Below are 17,680 nucleotides of genomic sequence, written 5' to 3'. Positions count from 1 at the left end.
TATTGAAGTAGAATTTCAGGTATCTCTACTTTCCTCGAGTAGTTATCTGGCTACAATTGACTGGTTAACGCTATATGATCATAGCAATCTATCAAAGCTGAGCTAAACAGTTTCAAGCGGTATACAAACATTTTAGACATTTTTTCCAAGACAGTAAATGAAACCACCAGGGCGAACTTCTATGAAAAACTTTTACTGCAACCAATGTTTCACTGACACAATAGATTGAACAGCATTCACAAAATATGGCGGAATCGTTTTCACAAGAACAGGAATCTTTCACACAAAATGATGAAGTGGCTGGGACTACAAATGTCTTTAGGAGAAAATATATCCCATTTTTTCCATCTCTCTATTTAATGACGCAAATATTGGGCTGAGTTTCCTTTTTCCACCTTGCAGACTTTATTTTTAACCATTGGACAGCCTCTTCTCAGTCACTATTTCATTATGAACCAAGCCAGGGATCTGTTCTGTTTGTCCTGGATATGAAGGCGATTTTCCTGGCCATTTCGGTGTCGTAGATACGTTTACATTGCTCATAGTTCTTCCGCTGACGCTCCCGGCAAGGCTTCTCGTAGTAGCGCCTGCGCTTCACCGTCTCAATGATCCCATCCTGGTTCAGGACCCTGAAATATATATATATATATATATATATATATTTTTTTTTTAAAATAAATTGTCAGAAGTATACAATAAAAAACTGACCATAAGTGCAATCTGGTTGCAAAATTATTGGCATTTACAAAGTTGGGAAAAATATACACTACAATTATCATAAACTTGAGGAACTTGTATATCTACGCCATTAATGGTTACATTAATACCATTAACTTTGTGCACTTAGTAGAAAGGCGCTTGATAAAGTTCAATATGTCGACTTTCATTTGTATACAAGAGAGTTGACACATTCAATATGTCAGCCAAGCTGACGTATCGATGGGCTGGGTCTAGTTCTATTTTGCGCAGGCGCAGTTCCATGACATTGAGCAGAGGGGTACTGTTGCTCGAGACCAACAAATAAACCACAAATTCTTGCTCGTTAGGAAGGTTTACCATACAGAAGTATGACAGTATGAAACATTTTACCTGTTGAGATGTTTGTATGCTGCATCAACGTTGCCATCTTGAACCATCACTGTCCGGGCAATGAAGCGAAGGTGTCTCGCCATGGCGATGTCGACGGTAACAAAACTGGTAGCCGTCCAGAAACAGTGGTTTCTGGTTAAATGTTCCGCGTGACTTTTCATCCCACTTTTGCGCCCTCTGCTGGTTTTTGTCGGTGGTGTCAATGGTACGAGCAGTCAGAACTCCGCAATAATCTTTGAATAGTAATGTAAGGTCTTTCATTTTTATTTGTTTCATTATTATATTGATCGTGATTTATTTGTAATGATTATTTTAATATATATATTTTTATTTGCACGTTTGCCCGAAGCAACATCACTTTTCTTTTTCTTGGGCCTAAATGAACGCTCCCCGCCCGTCTGGCAGATGTTTTCTTCCATCTCGTATTCAAATGTCTCACCTCGCTGATGCAGGGTGAAGCTGCAAAGTCCCGCTTGCTCTTCTTATTGGCTGGAGCTTCTTCACATCCAGGCGAGCTATTAGCCAATAGAAAAGAGACGCAAATGCAAGAAAGAGGAGTGGACGTATCCGACCTGGCTAACAGCGTCACACACGCAGAGTTCGTGCAGAACGAAACAAACCATCTACACAGATGGAGAAGAAAATCCCGGACTTTTCTGGAAAACGAAGTCTTCCGAATATTTTGAGGAGCTCTTGAAAGCGCCGGGTGAGTAGACATTTTACAGACAATTCAAAGTGGTAGCTAAAAACGGTCTAGATCAAGTCGTGTTGCAGATTTGACTTGATTCAATGCATACTTTTTAGTCTATTTAATGATATCTATCCATCCATCCATCCATCCATCCATCCATCCATCCATCCATCCATCCATCCATCCATCCATCCATCCATCCATCCATCCATCCATCCATCCATCCATCCATCCATCCATCCATCCATCCATCCATCCATCCATCCATCCATCCATCCATCCATCCATCCATCCAATCGAACAGGGCATAATTGTATCACTCGTTTTTAGACAATGAGCGTTTTACAAGCGTTTTCCATAAACAACATTTCTTTAGAAAGCACGATTTGCTGTGCATTGCTTAATGAGCAAACGTAGTTCAATTCATTTGATCTAAATTGTGCATTCGCCTGCATGAAAACACGAAAGTGCATGTGCGTTCTTACTAAATTAAAGGCCAAGATTGCTTGAATTGCACGAGGGGTCAAGAGGGGGCCAACTAGTGGCATCCATTCAAAATCAAAAGGCTAACAAAGAGTGGTGGAATGTTGGATTCATCTGAAGCAGGGTACTCCTCGTGCGGATGGAATTAGAGTCAGCGTAAACGGAACTGAGCCTCAACATGGGCCCCTGCAGCCAGTCAGCAGCTATGAGACCGACTCCCCTGCACGGCCCGGCCCCCCCGACCCAAATCTAATGCGGCGTGCGAGTTCCCTTAATGGAATGAGCAGGACGGTGCACTGAAAGTAAACAAATTGCAAGCATTCGTCCATTGCAAAGGAAGGGATGTATGATTTGTGATTTAATAGTGGTCACTTGGATGTGTGAAGCTCATAAAAGTAAGTCATTCAATGTTGACTTCTTTTTTCTTTTACACCCCTGTCAAAGCTGCAGCTCATAAATGCGACATCCTACTTCATTATCAGATGCTTCTCAATGTGACTTGTCCTTAGCTTGTCTCTGTTTTCTTTGATTGTGTTAGCATTATGCTAGCTGAAGCCAAAGTTATGCCATTTCAGGCACCACTCTATTTTGTGATCTGAACGTCTTTGTTCCTTTGTGCACAGGTGTGAATATGTTTGTGAGGAAAATTGCTGTGGCGGCAGCCTCAAGTCCTGCTGTGGAAATCAGCCAGCAAGGAAAGTCAGCTTTATTGTCAATCTATCCATCAAAACATCCACCAGCATCCGCACCACCCACGTCTCTTTCACCGTGGGTCAATCGTTCAACGAGACCACAGTGGATGGACGCCCCTGGGCGGTATTTTTGGTTCAGTATCAGAGCACACATATGGAAATCGTTGTAGTAGATGTGTGACATTGCCGGGATCTGGTGTTCCTGGCTGGTGAAAGGACTAGCCTCTGACTGACTGAATTGTTCAGCCTAAAAACTTTTGTACATTTGTGTTTTTACGAAGAGTTTTCCCACATGGGAATCCGAGAGCAAATTCAGCTGTGAACAGACTTTACAGAAAGGCGAGGGACCCAAGACAGCCTGGACTCGAGAGCTGACTAATGACGGAGAGCTGATACTGGTACGCCGTTTTAGTGATTGTGCTGATTGTTCAGCCTGGAGCCGCTGCATAGCTTCTCTGTTAAACCATTTTTTGCCTTTTTTCTAGACGATGACTGCAGGGGATGTTGTCTGCACCAGAGTTTATGAAAGGGAATGAGGAAATTGCAAGGCAGTAATTGTGCCTTTTATATGGTTCATATTTACTCACCTTGCCCCCACAATTTTGCTGAGCTCGAGCTCCACCTGCAGAAACGATTTCCTATTTTACTTCATGTTTTATCCAATGATGTAATCGATCAGAAATTTGCTTCTGATTCCAAATTGCAAAGTGAGGATGGGCAATTATTTCCTGCATTGGCTATGGAGACAATCACTTCATTGTTATGCTATATTACTGCGATTCTTGATGTATCGAAAATGACACTTATTTCTAAAATCATTGTCAATGCAAAAAGCGTGACGACCCGGTGACGTTCTTTCCAGTTGATGCACCCAATGTTCAGATGAATGCTTTATACTCAATGACCTCCATTCCCCCACTGTACCATGACATCTTGTTTTTGAGGCATCAAAACAAAACGAGCACTTGATTTGGAACGACTTCTACGCGTCCGTCCTAGTGACTACACGTGCGTGATGTGACGTGGCGTTGCGTTCGTTCTTTGCTCTTCTAAGGACACGCACGCACGCACGCATGCACGCACGCGCACGTTCGGCCGGGCGGGCGCTTCTACGGCAACATGGCGGAGGCCGCCGCGGCAACAATTCAGCACCGGTTCTTCTGTCACTGCTGTAAGCGTGAAACGCAACCCCTTCTCCCGGTAAGTCATTTGGAGTTGCCAAGACCACACGACGTGCGTTTATTCAGACACACTTGAATTGGCATCACACTTTGTGATTGGCCGATCAGAAAATGACACAATTGTTTAGTCAATGAAACTCGTAAATGGAGCACTCCCTATATGTTGAATTTAAGCGTACGTGCCGCTATGTTCTTCCATCCACAAGCGTAAACATAAAAGTCTGACTTGGGTGCTTCACATGCGCGTCCATATTTAGAAGGCTGTTCTGGTGTCCAGTTGTCTCGCCTTGCATGTATGTGTGCGTGCGTGTGAGTGTGAGGGGGGGCTGCACGGTGTTTTTTTTGTTTTTTTTTTTTTTATGTGGCGCCAACATGCGATTTTACGCGCAAACAAGCAGACTTAAAAAGTGACACAATTGCTGCATCGAATCGGAGCTACATCGAGAAAGTTGGTTTGATTTGCGCAACATGTTTTCTCCCAACAGACGCTCGCTCACTTCCTATTTACAGATCATGACGTGCTTGCATAAACATGACGTACAGATCGGATACAAGAGCGAAATATAATGCTGAAAGAAATGAATTGTTTCTCTCAATCAATTGAAGTACAGCATGGAGTGAGCGGAATTGCTGCCATCTTGTACATTCTTGCAACGATGCATTTAACAATCTAATTCCTTTAGAAATTGCATTTGAATGCTGAGATGTTATTGCTGCGTTAATGCGAGGAATGAGGAGTATAATGATGGTTATGAGCATATCCAGCAACCCCCTGACACCTTGCAAATCTCTCCCTCGGGAGCTGTGAACAGCAGATGGATGACATCAGCGCCTTTTAATCGAGTGCAATAACAATATTGTGGTATTGCCATGACATCATTGGTGCATCATCGCTTCCTCGATGGTCCGGCCGGGGCTTTGATATCCCCGCAGAAAAGATTGTTTTTGACAAACAAGTAGTCACTTGTTTATGCGGTTTGTTCTTTTCCTTACTTTCTTCTGTGGTGTGCCAAGACAATCAAATAGTATGTAAACAAGCACTTTGCGCGTCATGTCCAAGTTATTGTCGCTCCCGGTGGTGTCCACCGGAGGGCAGTAATACTCCTCTTTGACCCGTCGTCTAATTCTTCGTTTTGTTTAGTTTGACGGTACATATTAAACATCTTTGCACTTCCGTACTGATATTTTTCTGGGAGTATCAAAAAGAACTGCATTTGTGGAGAAAAATATAATATTAGCTTTAGCGCATGAAATGTTTGATACAGCTCTCAAGGTTGTGTTGTCCACTAGCCAATTAAGTATGTTGTTTTCTTTTCAAGGATTTTGTCTGCCCCGGGTGCAAGTCTGACTTTATTGAGGAGGTGGAACATGACTCCAGGTACAGGGCCGTTTTGGGATTGGGTTCCTGTTGAAAATGTTCCCACTACTGAAGCTGCTTTTTGTTCAGACTCTTGGAGAGCAGCGCACCAGAGAGCAGCGAAGACTCCAGCTCGTTATTCTCCGAAGTAATTCTTTGACAATGAACATTTTGAAATATGAGTGGAAAAATGCCTCACAGTTTGCATCTCTCCAAGCTATGGCAGCTGTTGTTTATGGAGCGCTCGGCTCTGCTGTCGCACCCGCCGTCATCGGAGTCCGAGCAGGATGACGGCGAGACGTTGCTTAGCGCTCAAAGTCATCTTCCTTTAGTGACACCGGGCAATGCTGAGGTCAGAGAGCTACAGTTTCTGTCCCAGCCTGGGGAGGAGAGGTCACCCCGACCTGAGCAAAGACCTCAAGTGGAAGGGTGCGTCGATCAATCATTTGGACTGGAGTACGACAAGAAATGTCTGAAATTGATAGCGCGCCCCATGTAGTTCTGATTGCTTTGGCCAAATTTTGCAGCCGCATATTTGACGTGACAAAAATATTGCTTTGGCCAAATTTGACAGCCGCATGTTTGACGTGACAAAAATATTGCTTTGGCCAAATTTGACAGCCGCGTATTTGACGTGACAAAAATATTGGCGTAACCATTTTTTCCCACTGTTTTGGCCCACTCAAGGATTGTGCAACACTTCTTGGCCGACCTGTTGACAACCAACGGGAACCCCAGCGCTGCGCCAGCTGCATTGTAATCCGCTATTTAATCCTTTTCTGATTTCATCTCTGAAGACGGGTGATCAAATGTTCTTTTTACGTTCTGTTTGGCACTCAGATCGAGCATGCTGCAACTGTACTCAAACCCGGCGGATTACGCGTGGGGTCAGGGAGGCCTGGATACAGTCATTACAGAGGTCAGTCAGATAGATCATGGCGACGTTTTTGCACTTTTGAATTGACGTGTTTCCTTTATGTGTTTGAACGGTACACAAAAGGTCACAGAAAAGGAGGTAACAGGATTGACCATCGAGCAAACTGTCCTTGTGGGAGCCACCAAAATGGGAGCCCCTGATTGATTGCAAATGCAGCTAAATTGCAAACCTTTGAACACGACTTGCTGTTTTCCTCTCAGTTGTTAGGACAGTTGGAGAACGCGGGTCCACCCCCTGCCGAAAAGAGCATGATCTCATCCTTGCCGACGGTTTGCATTTCTCAAGAGCAAACAGGTGGGAACCCTATTATGGCATTGCGATTTACTCGGAGCCCAAAAAACGATAGACCTTTCATTTTCTCATCTACTTTTTTACTCTTCCTTTTCCTTGGCCTTCCCAGTTTCCCTGACTGACATGTTTCTTTTTTCCAACGTTTCTAAATTTGAAAAACACGATGAGCGGTATTTCCAAATCGTATTCTCTCGAACAAAAGCGCTTACTTACTTTGTGTTGCTCTTTCAAAGACCGCAGACTGGAGTGTACAATTTGCCGGGAGGAGTATTCATGGGGGGAATGTGTCCGCAAGCTACCGTGCCTCCATTACTTCCACAGCGACTGCATAGTGCCTTGGCTGGAACTGGTAAGGATGTTGACTGCCTGGCTCTTAAAGGCACAAGGAAAAAAACACTCATATACCTTGTCGCTTTTGCTCATCGAAATAAATGAGTGCGAAATGATGAGTGTTCATCACTCCTATACGTACAGAACAAGAAAGTGCAGCCAAAAAATGAACATGTATCGTGCTGAATGTTTCCCTTCGTCCAGCACGATACGTGTCCGGTGTGCCGAAAAAGCCTGGACGGCGTGGACAACAGCCTCCTCCTGCACGCATCCCAATCTCCAGAGGGTCGCGCCGTTAAGACAGAGCAACACGGCCGGCGGGCCGTCTGAATGATGGCCGCCATCATCATTTGCAGCTTGAACCGTCGCTTCATTGGCACATTTGAGCGAGCCGCGGATCCCTGGTTTGTCATCCCCGCGCTACGTCACTCGCCAGAGCAGTGAGCTGACAAGACCGCAAGGCTACCACATTGTACGCTGCTTTCCCCAACGGCCGATTCGGATGTGCGGAACTTGTCGCCACCAAGCTGCCGGCTGACCGGATTCCCCGGGAAATAATACTTTTCAACGAAGACTGTTATGAAGACAGTGACCTCATTTCTCCACTTGAATCGGCATCTTGGTTATTAAAGTTCATCACTGTGATTCTCATCTGTCTGTAGTATGTTTCCCCCTCTTGTCGCAAGAAATGTATTGATGGTTTATACTTGGTGATTGCGAAAAAGTAAAGGGTGCCAATCATTATGGAGGACACTGCACTTGATTTACCAGTAAGATGTGCAACAACAATAGTCTACATTTAAAACATGAAGGAAGACTTAGTTTGTCATATTTTCAATTCAATTCTATGATCTCCTGCAATAGTTCAAGTCATTGTCAGCGTCAAATGAAGACTTCCAAGGAGACTAACATACTATGGAACTGAGACTAGATCTGATGCAATGGAGAACCTGAAACAAGATATTGTTTTGCTCAAACTGCATCGTGTCGTTGGAATGATGAATTATTCAAATAGACGCCGATTTGGTTGACAAGCATTTCGTTTGACAGCTGACACGTGAGTTTGGAGGGGAAAAGCTGCAGCGTGGAAAAAGCCAGAAATGACATTCAAAAAAAGAAGGCCGAGAAATTATTAAACGTAGACTTTGTTCTCTGTGCAAGCGAGCAAGTGACATTTGCTCCCTTCTTTCTTCTCCTCTACTCGCCCCCCGCCCGTCCGTCCGTCCGTCCGTCGATCCGTCCGTCCTCCCCTCTCTCCCTCGCTCGGTCCCTCCCTCCCTCCCTCCCTCCCTCCCCGCGGTTGAGAATGCCCGTGCTGGGCTGACACTGTAGCGACACGGGCTGAGCAGACATGGAGGCCCGACCAACGAGGGAGGCCCGTGCTGACACATCCAGGCTCAGCTAACACAGCGTCGGAAGTGGATTTTTGGGACATCGCGGACGAGTTACACGCCACTACTCGCTGTAAGGAAGAAGGATATTACCTCCAAAGAAGAAGGAATTAAGAGGGCGATCCATTTCGGGGATCTATGTTGATTCAACGTAGCCGCCATTTTGTTGACAGTGTTTTTTTTTTTTTTTTTTTTTTAAACCTACACGATAGTGCATTTGTTGTCTTATACCGCAGGAATGTTATTTTGCCCACGTATGCCCTAAATTTTAGAAACGATTTTAATCCCACGATTTCTATTCGTGGCTACGTGGTTAATGTTTTTTTTTTTTTTTTTTTTTGCGGTTTAGCGGGCACGCTAGTGCATCGTTAGCCGATGTAGCTGAGATGTAGTAAGAGGAGTGCATGAGAGAATGTGGCGGAGATGTAGGATTTTGTACATCACTTGTCCTGCACTCTCGTATCGTAATCTCCTATTTCAATCGAAATTCGAGAAGCCCTATCTGCGTGTGTATATTACGACTCGAAACGACTAAATTGACTGTTGGAATTTGCGAGTCAATACAAGCCCGCGAACATTATTGAACATTTGCTGGATGAAAATAGCCCCAGTCGTCTTTAAACAGTAGCAGCCAAAGGCTGATAGATAACAAGATGCTCGCTATCAGGATCATAGACATTAGACGATCGCCTATTTTGGGCTAGTTTATTGTAGCTAATAGTTTATCACTACAACTATGTCACAATGCGATGGTTAGCGCTATATTTAGCACTACAGCGACGACGCCATCCTCCGTAACCGCTCCTGTTATTATCATTAATAACAGCGTAATGCACTTCAAGGGGATCTTTTGCTGAGCTATTTGTATCGGCACTTTCGCCAGGTTAGTATTTGGCACTCGCGTACGCGCCACAAACGATCGGCGATAAACATAAGGCGCCGCGACACATGAGCACTGTCAGCAAGCTGTGGAGATCACGGTCGGTCGGTCGGTCCGTCCATGCCTGCATTTGATTGCTGTGATATTTATGCCAAGCAGCTTACTTTTTGTGTCCTATTTTGCCAATTCAGCACTTGGAGTAATGAATGCTTGGCCACCAAGTTGCCACAACCGAGGAAGGAGACGGAGCCAAATAATGTGAATACAATTTGCGGAAAACTAGAAGAGGTGAGTACCTTACAAATGTGTTGTTTCAATATGGTGGAGATGTGTTCTTTTTTTTTTTTCTGTATGGAAGAAAGACAACATTGCAGAGTTGATGATGCAGACTAAGCCCCGTTATTGTTTGGGTGGCACAGCCGCCTTTTAGCACACATGCATGCACTGTTAGCACAGTGGAATGAGCTTCACATCCCAGAGGATGTCCAAAATGTGCTGGCTCAACCAACCGCTGTCATCCACGTTGCTTCCCCTCCTTCTGAAGACCCTGGTTGGATTGAGGTGAGGCCAAGTAGAGATAAGAATGGGCTTGTGGCTAAAGGTAGAGTTCAGGGAAAGGTTAGAGGAAACACATCTACACAGATCATCCAAAGCAGCTTTTCACCACATTTGCTTATGAGTGATGTTGAACACACTTCTATGACTGTCGCGTGTTTGTCGAAGCAGACTATTTGGTGCAAAGAAACTGGAGCCCTTATGTGACTGATGATGCATTGCATATTGCTGCGGTCAAAGGGTTGAAAGAAACAGTTGGGAGATAGATTTGGCTTGAAAGGAATGTGGGATGCCTTTTTCTAGATACCTTGTACTTCTTGATAATAGTACACATGCACTGCACGTCCACAGCTGTGTAAAGCTTGACTTGATCAACTTGCTATTTTTATGGCATTTTCAAAGTCTTTGGACAACTTTTTTCTTTCGGTTTCTTTGTGTGTCTTTGACATGTGGAGAAATTGACAATAAAGCTGACTTTGACTTTGAACTTGCCAGCTGATCTAAAAGGGCCATACCGGCAGAAAATGACTCCACCCACACGCGCGGACTTTCCGTCGTGTTTACTACCTGGTGTTGATGACTTGCTCTGTCAGTCTGTGACACAGCGCCAGATGGAAGCTTCAAAATCACTGGAGGATTACAACTATTTTGTAAGCGGATGGATGAGTGTGAACTTCAAAATCTTATCCAAAGAAGGCTGTTGTAAGTGAGTAAACTGCTGGCTGTTGTTAATGTAACACTTGCGCTGGCTGCAGGCCACACTCCAAAAATGGCTCTGCCATTTATTGTGTGCTTAGAGAAGATCCACTACTATTCATAATGTGGATCAAGAGCAGAATGTTGAAAATGACTTTTGTTTCTTGCAATGCCTTGTAATGAATTGAATGACTTTCTGCAGGCTTGCTGGTGCATCTACTTTAGTGTTTTCCTTTAAGTGTGTTGTGTGCGTGTGTGTGTGTGGGGGGGGGGGGCAGAGAAACCGCCGTCATGTCGACGCTCTATCACTCACTTTCATTTACTGCTGGTGAAGGCAGAGGAAAACATAGACATCCTCTGTGCAGCCCCAGAGGGCCCAAAGTGCTGAGGTCACACTTGTCTCCAAATGACTTCACCCATCCAAAGCACCTGCTTTGCGTGGATCTGCATTCAATCATTTCGAAGCTTTAATGAGCCGGAGACAACTTTGGAGTCAGAAATGAAACGATGCAATGTGTTTCCAGTGCTGGAATTTGGCAGATGACAATTCCCTAAAAGATGCTTGCTTCAAGCTGCTTTATTTCCCACTCCTGTAAAATCCGCACATTATTTTTATGAGGAAAGAATAAAAGCTGTACGAGTGCCACTGCAATGTACTTTAATCAACAATAACAGTACGGCAAGCTGGAGGCAGCTATGGAAGTCCAATTGAAATTGTGCTACAAATTCCATTTGAGTGTGCGTCGGCAATGGTTTTTTCTGTTATTGATGTATTTTTGTGAAATGCACAGGATGAAGGACAAAGTGATAAAAATGTTAATCCCACTGTGAAGTAAGTCACCTCCATAGATTTAATTTGTCTTTCTCTCCAACTCCCTATTGCAGTTGAAGGACGGAGTGAGAGGACTGAAGTGACGGCGGCAAAGGATAGAAAACCCTGTGGAAAATAAAAAGGAGAGCTCCTACCTCATTGTTATCCCCCTCCCCCTTTCCCTCCTCCTCCTTCCCTACCCCACTCCCAAGCCTATATTCTTCACAGGATACACCTTTTGAACTCACGCTGCCCTGAAGTCAAGATGGATCCGAAGATTCACGGGAGAACTGCCACGCCGCCGCCTCCTCCTCCTCCTCCTCCTCCTCCTCCTCCTCTCTCAGCTGTTCCTTCTGCAGAGCGAGAGAAAGAAGGAGGCATTGGAAATAAAGACGATGAGGAGGAGAAGAAGCGGGATAAAGAGAAAGAGACTTCTGCTACAGCTGATGGCGCAGGAGCAGGCGCTCAAAGCGGCCCTGACCAATCACAGTTCTCCATCAAGGAGAGTAGCCTGTCGGAAGGCAATGTCAAACTGAAGATTGGCCTTCAAGCAAAACGCATGAAAAAACCTCCCAAGATTTTGGAGAATTACGTATGCAGACCAGCCATTAGGGCAACCATGAGGAATACGGGACGGGGAGGAGGTGCCGCGCGAGGGAATCGTGCCGGGAATACAAATGATGGGCCAGGTAACCGGAGCCAGAGTCCTTCTCGTGTCAGGGAAAAAGACAAGGAACAGAGTCCAAATGTCAACAGAGCAATCCAGTCATTATCCTCATCTTCCAAAGTCCCACCGCCACCACCTCCACCTCCACCAGCCAGCACAACGGCCGTGCCACCTTGTCAAGTGAACGGCAGTGCACCGGGAAAACGAGTAAGTGGGAGCAAGGAATTGTGGGTAGGCCTAGTAAGGAGGCAACGGCAACATTTCATGCCGTCTGCCTGCTGGACATTTAGAGCAGCATTTTCCTGCTTACCAATGGCAAATGTTTCCCCAAATTTTCAAAAGTCGCAATCATGAGATGATAGAGTTAGCATACGTTTTCAAAGTCTGCTTTGAATTGATTTATTGCAGTGGTTTGCTTTTCTTAAGCGCACGTCTATTTGGTTTATGTTGCCGCCTCCCCTGGTTTCTCCATCCCCCACTTCAAGATGACCTCCCTCCACAGCGCTCCCTTCTTGTCCCCAATCTGACCCTAATAAGTGTTAGTGCCTCTATTCACCCGTTCCCCGGCCGGCCTTTGCCCCCTTAGTCTGCCAGTTGCGTTTGATACTTTGGATGAATTCTGAAAATGATTTTTTTACCACTCCGAAAATTGTTGTATAAACCTGATGCATTCTTCTTATTAGAACTTCATTTGGAAAAGAAATTTTACAATGATTGTCTTTTTTAAATTTTTTCTTAGGGTCCACCAAAGATGGATTGCCCGTCTGACCCAAAGTCAGACACTAAAGCGGGTACTGCCACATCTGAACGGCCCCTCAATCTTCATCGCCCTCTTCCAGACAGCAAACTTCATCCTTCCGGGAAGAAAACCCCAACTCTGCAGCATACCCCTCGGTCATCGGCACCCTCTTCACCCGCGTCGAAAGAAGCGAGCTGCGAAGCCGTTAAACCGCCACAATACACATACAGCAATGAAAGTCAAAGAGATAATAAAGACAAGGCACCTCAAAGCTGGGGAGCGCCTACAGTCACTGAAAAATTAGCTCAACTCATAGCCACTTGCCCGCCATCAAAGAGCGCCAAGCCTGTCAAAGTGCCCGCTAAGACTGACGCCGCTCCATCCCACTCCAGCTCAGGTTTTATGACACCCACGGCTAAGCAGCGAGATCGGGCGATGGCCAATAGGAATACCTATTCCAGAATGGTTCACCTTTCTCCCCCTCTACCGGTGTCGCGGCCACCCGGTCGGCCCTACGGCTCCAGGAACAAAGACATGATGGAAAACTCGCCTGCCGCCGTCGCCGCCTTGACACCAGCCAGGAAGGAAGACACGGATGGGAGTGGGAAAGCGAGTAGCAGCAGTATTACCGTGAACAGCGGTAGCAGTCGCAGCAGCAGTCCTGCACTCGTATACGGCAATAACAGATTGCCTGCTCTGTCAAAGGACGTTAACAATGACAACGGTAGCGTTCCTAAACTTCAGTCTCGTCCAATTCACTTCTCACCCCACGCCGCAGCTTTGTCCACTTCTCCTGTCGCATCCTCTCCTACCACCACCACCACCGCAGCTGAGCAGAGGACTTTGAGTCACGTAAGCTCCCCTGCTCGCTCACAAGCAAACCATGCAGGAGAGACCCCTGTTTCGACGGAGGAAGGCATCGCAAGTCTCAGACAACAAGGCGGCCCCAGAGATTTGAACGCTTGCGGTCCTCTTGCAAAGCCTGACAGGAAAGACAAAGGCGCTAGCAGCAGTCAGTCATTGCAAGGTGAGGGCGACAAGAGCTTAAGTCCATCCAAGCATAGCCCCAATAGGGATGGGAGTCGCATCGGCCGGACCGAATCCGTAAGGCCCAGAGCTGCTTCTTCACCCGAGCCGGAAGGCGAAGACAGCCCTCCGACTCCTTTTCGAGACGATTCTCTGGATTCGTCCGTAGATTCTGCAACGGATCAAGACAGTAAACCCCTTAAAAAACGTCGAGGAAGGAAGCCCCGCTGGGGCCGGGCAATGACCAAGGTCCATAGTCAGGCCAGAGTGGGCTTCAACAGTCCCTTTGAGCAGGGCAAAAGCACCTTGCCTTTATCTTCCAGTCAGGAAACGTCAACTCCAATCAAGAGACCCGTGGGGAGACCTCCAAATCCAAATAAACTCAAGGCAAATCCTCTGGCGCAAACTTCAATGTCCCGCCTCTTCACCTCATCGCCCCAGGCCAAAAAAAGGGGCAGGCCAAAATCGCGGATGCCGAGGCTCGACGCCGCATCCCGTGGACGCTCCCATAATAAATTGGCTTCATCGAAGGTTTATTCGACTTTTTTGAAGTCCAAAGAAGAGCAAGACCCTCCTGTGCTTCATCCAGAAGTTGACCTAAACCCCCCGAAAGCTACCCCTCGAAAACGCGGACGCCCCAAGCGCCTACCACCTACTTTACCCGAAGAGTGTCAGCCTCCCACCTTGGCTCCTGAGGCAGGGGACCTTGTCGGGGACAAACGCTATCACGGCAAAGGAAATGGCCAGCTAATTATGAAAACAATCATAGGCAAGATCAATAAGATGAAAAGCGTCAAGCGGAAGCGGATTCTCAGTCAAATCCTTTTAGGACCAAGAAAAGAAGACCCCCCCCCCAAAGTGTCTCCGAGCGCCGTGGTGGGCTCTGCGCAAGCCGCCACTCATTCTTTGTCCTCCCTGGCTGCTTCCCTCGGGGGGAAACTGGGACCACAAATTAACGTTAGCAAAAAAGGCACCATCTATATGGGCAAGAGGAGAGGGCGGAAACCAAAAAGCGTCACAGCTCCGCCAGAGCCCTTCTTGTCCCCCAGCACGACTTCTCCTCTGCATCACCATCATCCGTCTCAGCAACAGCACCAGCATTCCTCTTCGGAAATATTTCCCTCACCTTCTCTTTCGCAGTCCAGCGGCGGCCATAGCCCCATCAGCGACGGCAGCTTTGTTGAGCCAGGCTCGGTGCACTTTGCCGTTCACTCTCACTATTCGGGCGGTAGTCACGGCACGTTTGCTTTTCCCCCGCCAACTTTCTCAGCTCCAAATATTCGCAGTCCGGTCCTCGGCTCCTCTTTAAATATGGCCACGTCACAGAAAAGGTCCTCGTTCCGTGGCTACCACCACCACCACCACCACCACCCCCACCCCCACTCCCACTATAGGCAGCAGCACTACCACTACCACAAGCTTTCTCCTCCGCGGCCGCTTCATCCCACCTCACCGGCCCCCCTTAGTGAGCTGAAAGAAGCCACTCCATCCCCAGTGAGTGAGTCCCACAGTGAGGAGACGCTACCTAGTGACAGCGGTATAGGAACAGACAACAACAGCACCTCTGACCGTGGGGAGAAAGCTGGAGGAGCGGGCGCAATGGGGATAGCAGCCGGGCTCAGTAGCGGATTATTAATGCCCGGCGGCGTTCTCGGTTCATCCGTGGGTCCGGGTTTGGGACTTGGCGCAAGGGGCAGGCGACGCCACTCCACTGTACTCGTGGACCGTAGCTCACCTTCTCCCTCGCCACATATGACAAGGTTATCGCCCGATCCGCGGAGAGCTCACCCTGCAGCTCCTTCTACCTCCATCTTGGGTCACAAGGAAAAACATAAGCATAAATGTAAACGCCGTAGCCACGGGTGCCCGGGCTATGAAAAGCTCAAGAGACAGAAAAGAAAACGCAAGAAGAAATACCTGCAACTGCGCTCCCGGCGCATCGACCCCAACTTTCTGGCCGAACTGGATGAGATTGTCATAAGGATGAGTGAAATCCGCATAACGCATCGGACCACCGGGCACCGTCTCGGCGGCGTAGCCCCGGGAGCAAATCGGATCCCGGGAGTGGGCAACCGTGCCGCTGGCATGGGCGGGACCGGCGGCCCTCCACCTCATCATTACATTCACCGAGATCTCCTCCCCACAATCTTCAGGGTCAATTTTGGCAGCTTCTATTCCCATCCCGCATACTCTTGCGATCCATTGCACTACGTTCGGAAACCAGACTTGAAAAAGAAACGGGGGCGCCCGCCCAAACTCAGAGAGTCCATGTCAGAAGTTCCTTTTGTACCAGGGCTCGGATTCCCACTCTCCAGTGGAGGCTTCTACCATCCCTCTTACAGTGTTCCTTATTCCTCGGGACCCCTGGGATTGGGCTACTATAGGGGCTATCCTCCGGCCAGCGCTCTATATCCTCACCCCCACCACCAGTCGCCCCACACGGCTTCCAGCCACCACTCGCATCACTCGCCGACCTTCCCCCCTCCTCCCCCTACATCTTACATGCATCATCACCACCCCTCTCATCTTCTCTTAAACCCTTCGAAATTCCACAAGAAGAAGCACAAGCTGCTTCGGCAGGAGTACCTCGGAGGACGCGCTCCTGTTCTTTACCCGCCCATGTCCTCTGAGCTGTCTTTCAACTGGCACCACAAACACAAACATCGACACAAACACAGAGAGCGATGCGCTGATGAGGGTGAAGAAGAAGAAGAAGAAGAAGAAGAAGACGACGAAACGGTGGGCGCATCTGTCAATCGTGCCGGGGCAGGCTTGTCTGACAGCGGAGCATCAGCTAAAGGGGACAGAGTCGGGAGCTTGGGAATGGCCGAGTCTTTGCAACGATGCCGCTTTGGCCGCAGCGCCGCCGCTAGCAAGCAAGCAGGCGTCTCATTAGCGAATTCGCCGTCTTCATCGTCATCTCCAGCAGATAGATACAAGCGCAAAGAAAGCTCACTATCCTGTTTGGGACCCTCCAGGCTAGCTCTGGGCAGCAGCTCCAAAGGCCAGCACCCAACAGAGTCCTGGTTCAGGATGGGCTCCTCCGACACCGACTACTCAAAGCTCTCACGTCGTCACGTGCTTCCCGGTCAGGGGCGCTTCTCAGACGGGAGGCCGGAAGAACTACCCGCTTGCTCTGACAGTGACGACGATGGAGCTCTCACACCCGCAGAAGATGTGGAGGCAAGAGGCCAGGATTCTCCTAATCGTACTAATCTCTTTGCTTCTGCTCTCACTCGTACCAACTTGAGGGGGTGCAGGAACCGAAAGAATGACATGGCGCCAGAAAACAATAACAGCTTCTCCCGTATGGACCGTACATCACGGAAAGACCGCTCGGCGTCAGCGGAGAGAAGAGAATTAGGTAAGTCAAATTGGCCTCCTGCGCTGTAAAGATGGCAACTCTTTTCCGAGATCCCATCAATGCGTTTGGATGACAAAAGAGGGCTATCGACGCAAAGGCGTCAGAGAAATGCATGACCCAAATTCTCCTTGACATTGCTCAATGTTAATTCTCCCCAAAATAGCTTTCACGCCAGCATATTGCAGCTGGTGAGCTTTATAGGTAGGTTATCTGTCACACTGGTGCTATAACTTCCATTAGAATCAATTGAAATAACCCTGATGGAATGATTATGCTTCAGACCTTGTCAAATGCAACGCAAGGTCAGTGAATTTACATTGCCCAATTGAGGCTCGGTCAGCCTTCCAAAAGCTGTAGGCGGGCTTCTGTCTGTCTGTCTGTCTGTCTGTCTGTCTGTCTGTCTGTCTGCCTGTCTGCCTGTCTGCCTGTCTGTCTCTCTCTCTGTCTCTCTGTCTCTCTGTCTCTCTCTCTGTCTGTCTGTCTGTCTGTCTGTCGTTACG

At 47.5% G+C, this 17,680-nt stretch overlaps 3 protein-coding genes and 1 pseudogene across 10 annotated transcripts in view; 3 read left to right on the top strand and 1 right to left on the bottom strand.

Moving 5' to 3' along the window:
* Positions 1-173: 173 nt before the first annotated feature.
* mrps21 (mitochondrial ribosomal protein S21) lies at positions 174-9,180 on the bottom strand. Of its 8 annotated transcripts, none has more exons than XR_007487839.2 (5): positions 8,536-8,639; positions 6,935-7,093; positions 3,543-3,577; positions 1,090-3,463; positions 382-629 (listed from the first exon to the last, which is right to left on the bottom strand). XR_007487839.2 is itself a non-coding variant. In XM_049750982.1 (2 exons), the coding sequence occupies exons 1-2, from the start codon at positions 1,248-1,250 to the stop codon at positions 449-451; spliced, it is 342 nt and encodes a 113-aa protein (XP_049606939.1). In that variant the 3' UTR covers positions 174-448. The 8 variants fall into 8 exon arrangements, 1 of the variants encoding a protein (XP_049606939.1); XR_007487840.2 differs by having other exon boundaries at positions 1,090-1,604; positions 8,536-8,631; XR_007487836.2 differs by having other exon boundaries at positions 3,543-7,093; positions 8,536-9,180.
* Positions 1,721-3,794, top strand: LOC137839691 (cellular retinoic acid-binding protein 2-like; annotated as a pseudogene).
* On the top strand, positions 4,022-7,702 carry LOC125986986 (E3 ubiquitin-protein ligase RNF115). Its single transcript, XM_049750981.1, has 9 exons — positions 4,022-4,155; positions 5,456-5,514; positions 5,584-5,641; positions 5,711-5,922; positions 6,181-6,249; positions 6,334-6,412; positions 6,631-6,724; positions 6,955-7,070; positions 7,256-7,702. Exons 1-9 carry the CDS (start codon positions 4,075-4,077, stop codon positions 7,379-7,381), a joined length of 894 nt encoding a protein of 297 aa, XP_049606938.1. The 5' UTR covers positions 4,022-4,074; the 3' UTR covers positions 7,382-7,702.
* The window catches only part of ash1l (ash1 (absent, small, or homeotic)-like (Drosophila)), a 19,960-nt gene continuing 10,636 nt past the window's right edge, over positions 8,357-17,680 (top strand). Inside the window, exons 1-4 of the mRNA XM_049750954.1 lie at positions 8,357-8,515; positions 9,514-9,610; positions 11,459-12,258; positions 12,791-17,180. Coding sequence (XP_049606911.1) covers positions 11,650-12,258; positions 12,791-17,180 — 4,999 coding nt within the window. The 5' untranslated portion in view covers positions 8,357-8,515; positions 9,514-9,610; positions 11,459-11,649. The remainder of the gene's footprint in view (positions 8,516-9,513; positions 9,611-11,458; positions 12,259-12,790; positions 17,181-17,680) is intronic.

Source organism: Syngnathus scovelli, chromosome 19 (assembly GCF_024217435.2).
Source record: "Syngnathus scovelli strain Florida chromosome 19, RoL_Ssco_1.2, whole genome shotgun sequence".
NCBI classification, from domain to species: Eukaryota; Metazoa; Chordata; class Actinopteri; order Syngnathiformes; family Syngnathidae; genus Syngnathus; species Syngnathus scovelli.
Note: the sequence above shows the minus strand (reverse complement) of the source record. Positions and strands in the feature narration are given on the sequence as shown.

Excerpts from the sequence above, each read along its gene's own strand:
- mrps21 (XM_049750982.1), bottom strand. The coding sequence starts at position 1,250 with ATGAAAAGTCACGCGGAACATTTAACCAGAAACCACTGTTTCTGGACG. Across the intron at positions 630-1,089 it reads GCATACAAACATCTCAACAG|GGTCCTGAACCAGGATGGGA; the intron begins GTAAAATGTTTC and ends TATATATTTCAG.
- LOC125986986 (XM_049750981.1), top strand. The coding sequence starts at position 4,075 with ATGGCGGAGGCCGCCGCGGCAACAATTCAGCACCGGTTCTTCTGTCAC. Across the intron at positions 5,923-6,180 it reads CAAAGACCTCAAGTGGAAGG|GATTGTGCAACACTTCTTGG; the intron begins GTGCGTCGATCA and ends GGCCCACTCAAG. Across the intron at positions 6,250-6,333 it reads AGCGCTGCGCCAGCTGCATT|ATCGAGCATGCTGCAACTGT; the intron begins GTAATCCGCTAT and ends TTTGGCACTCAG.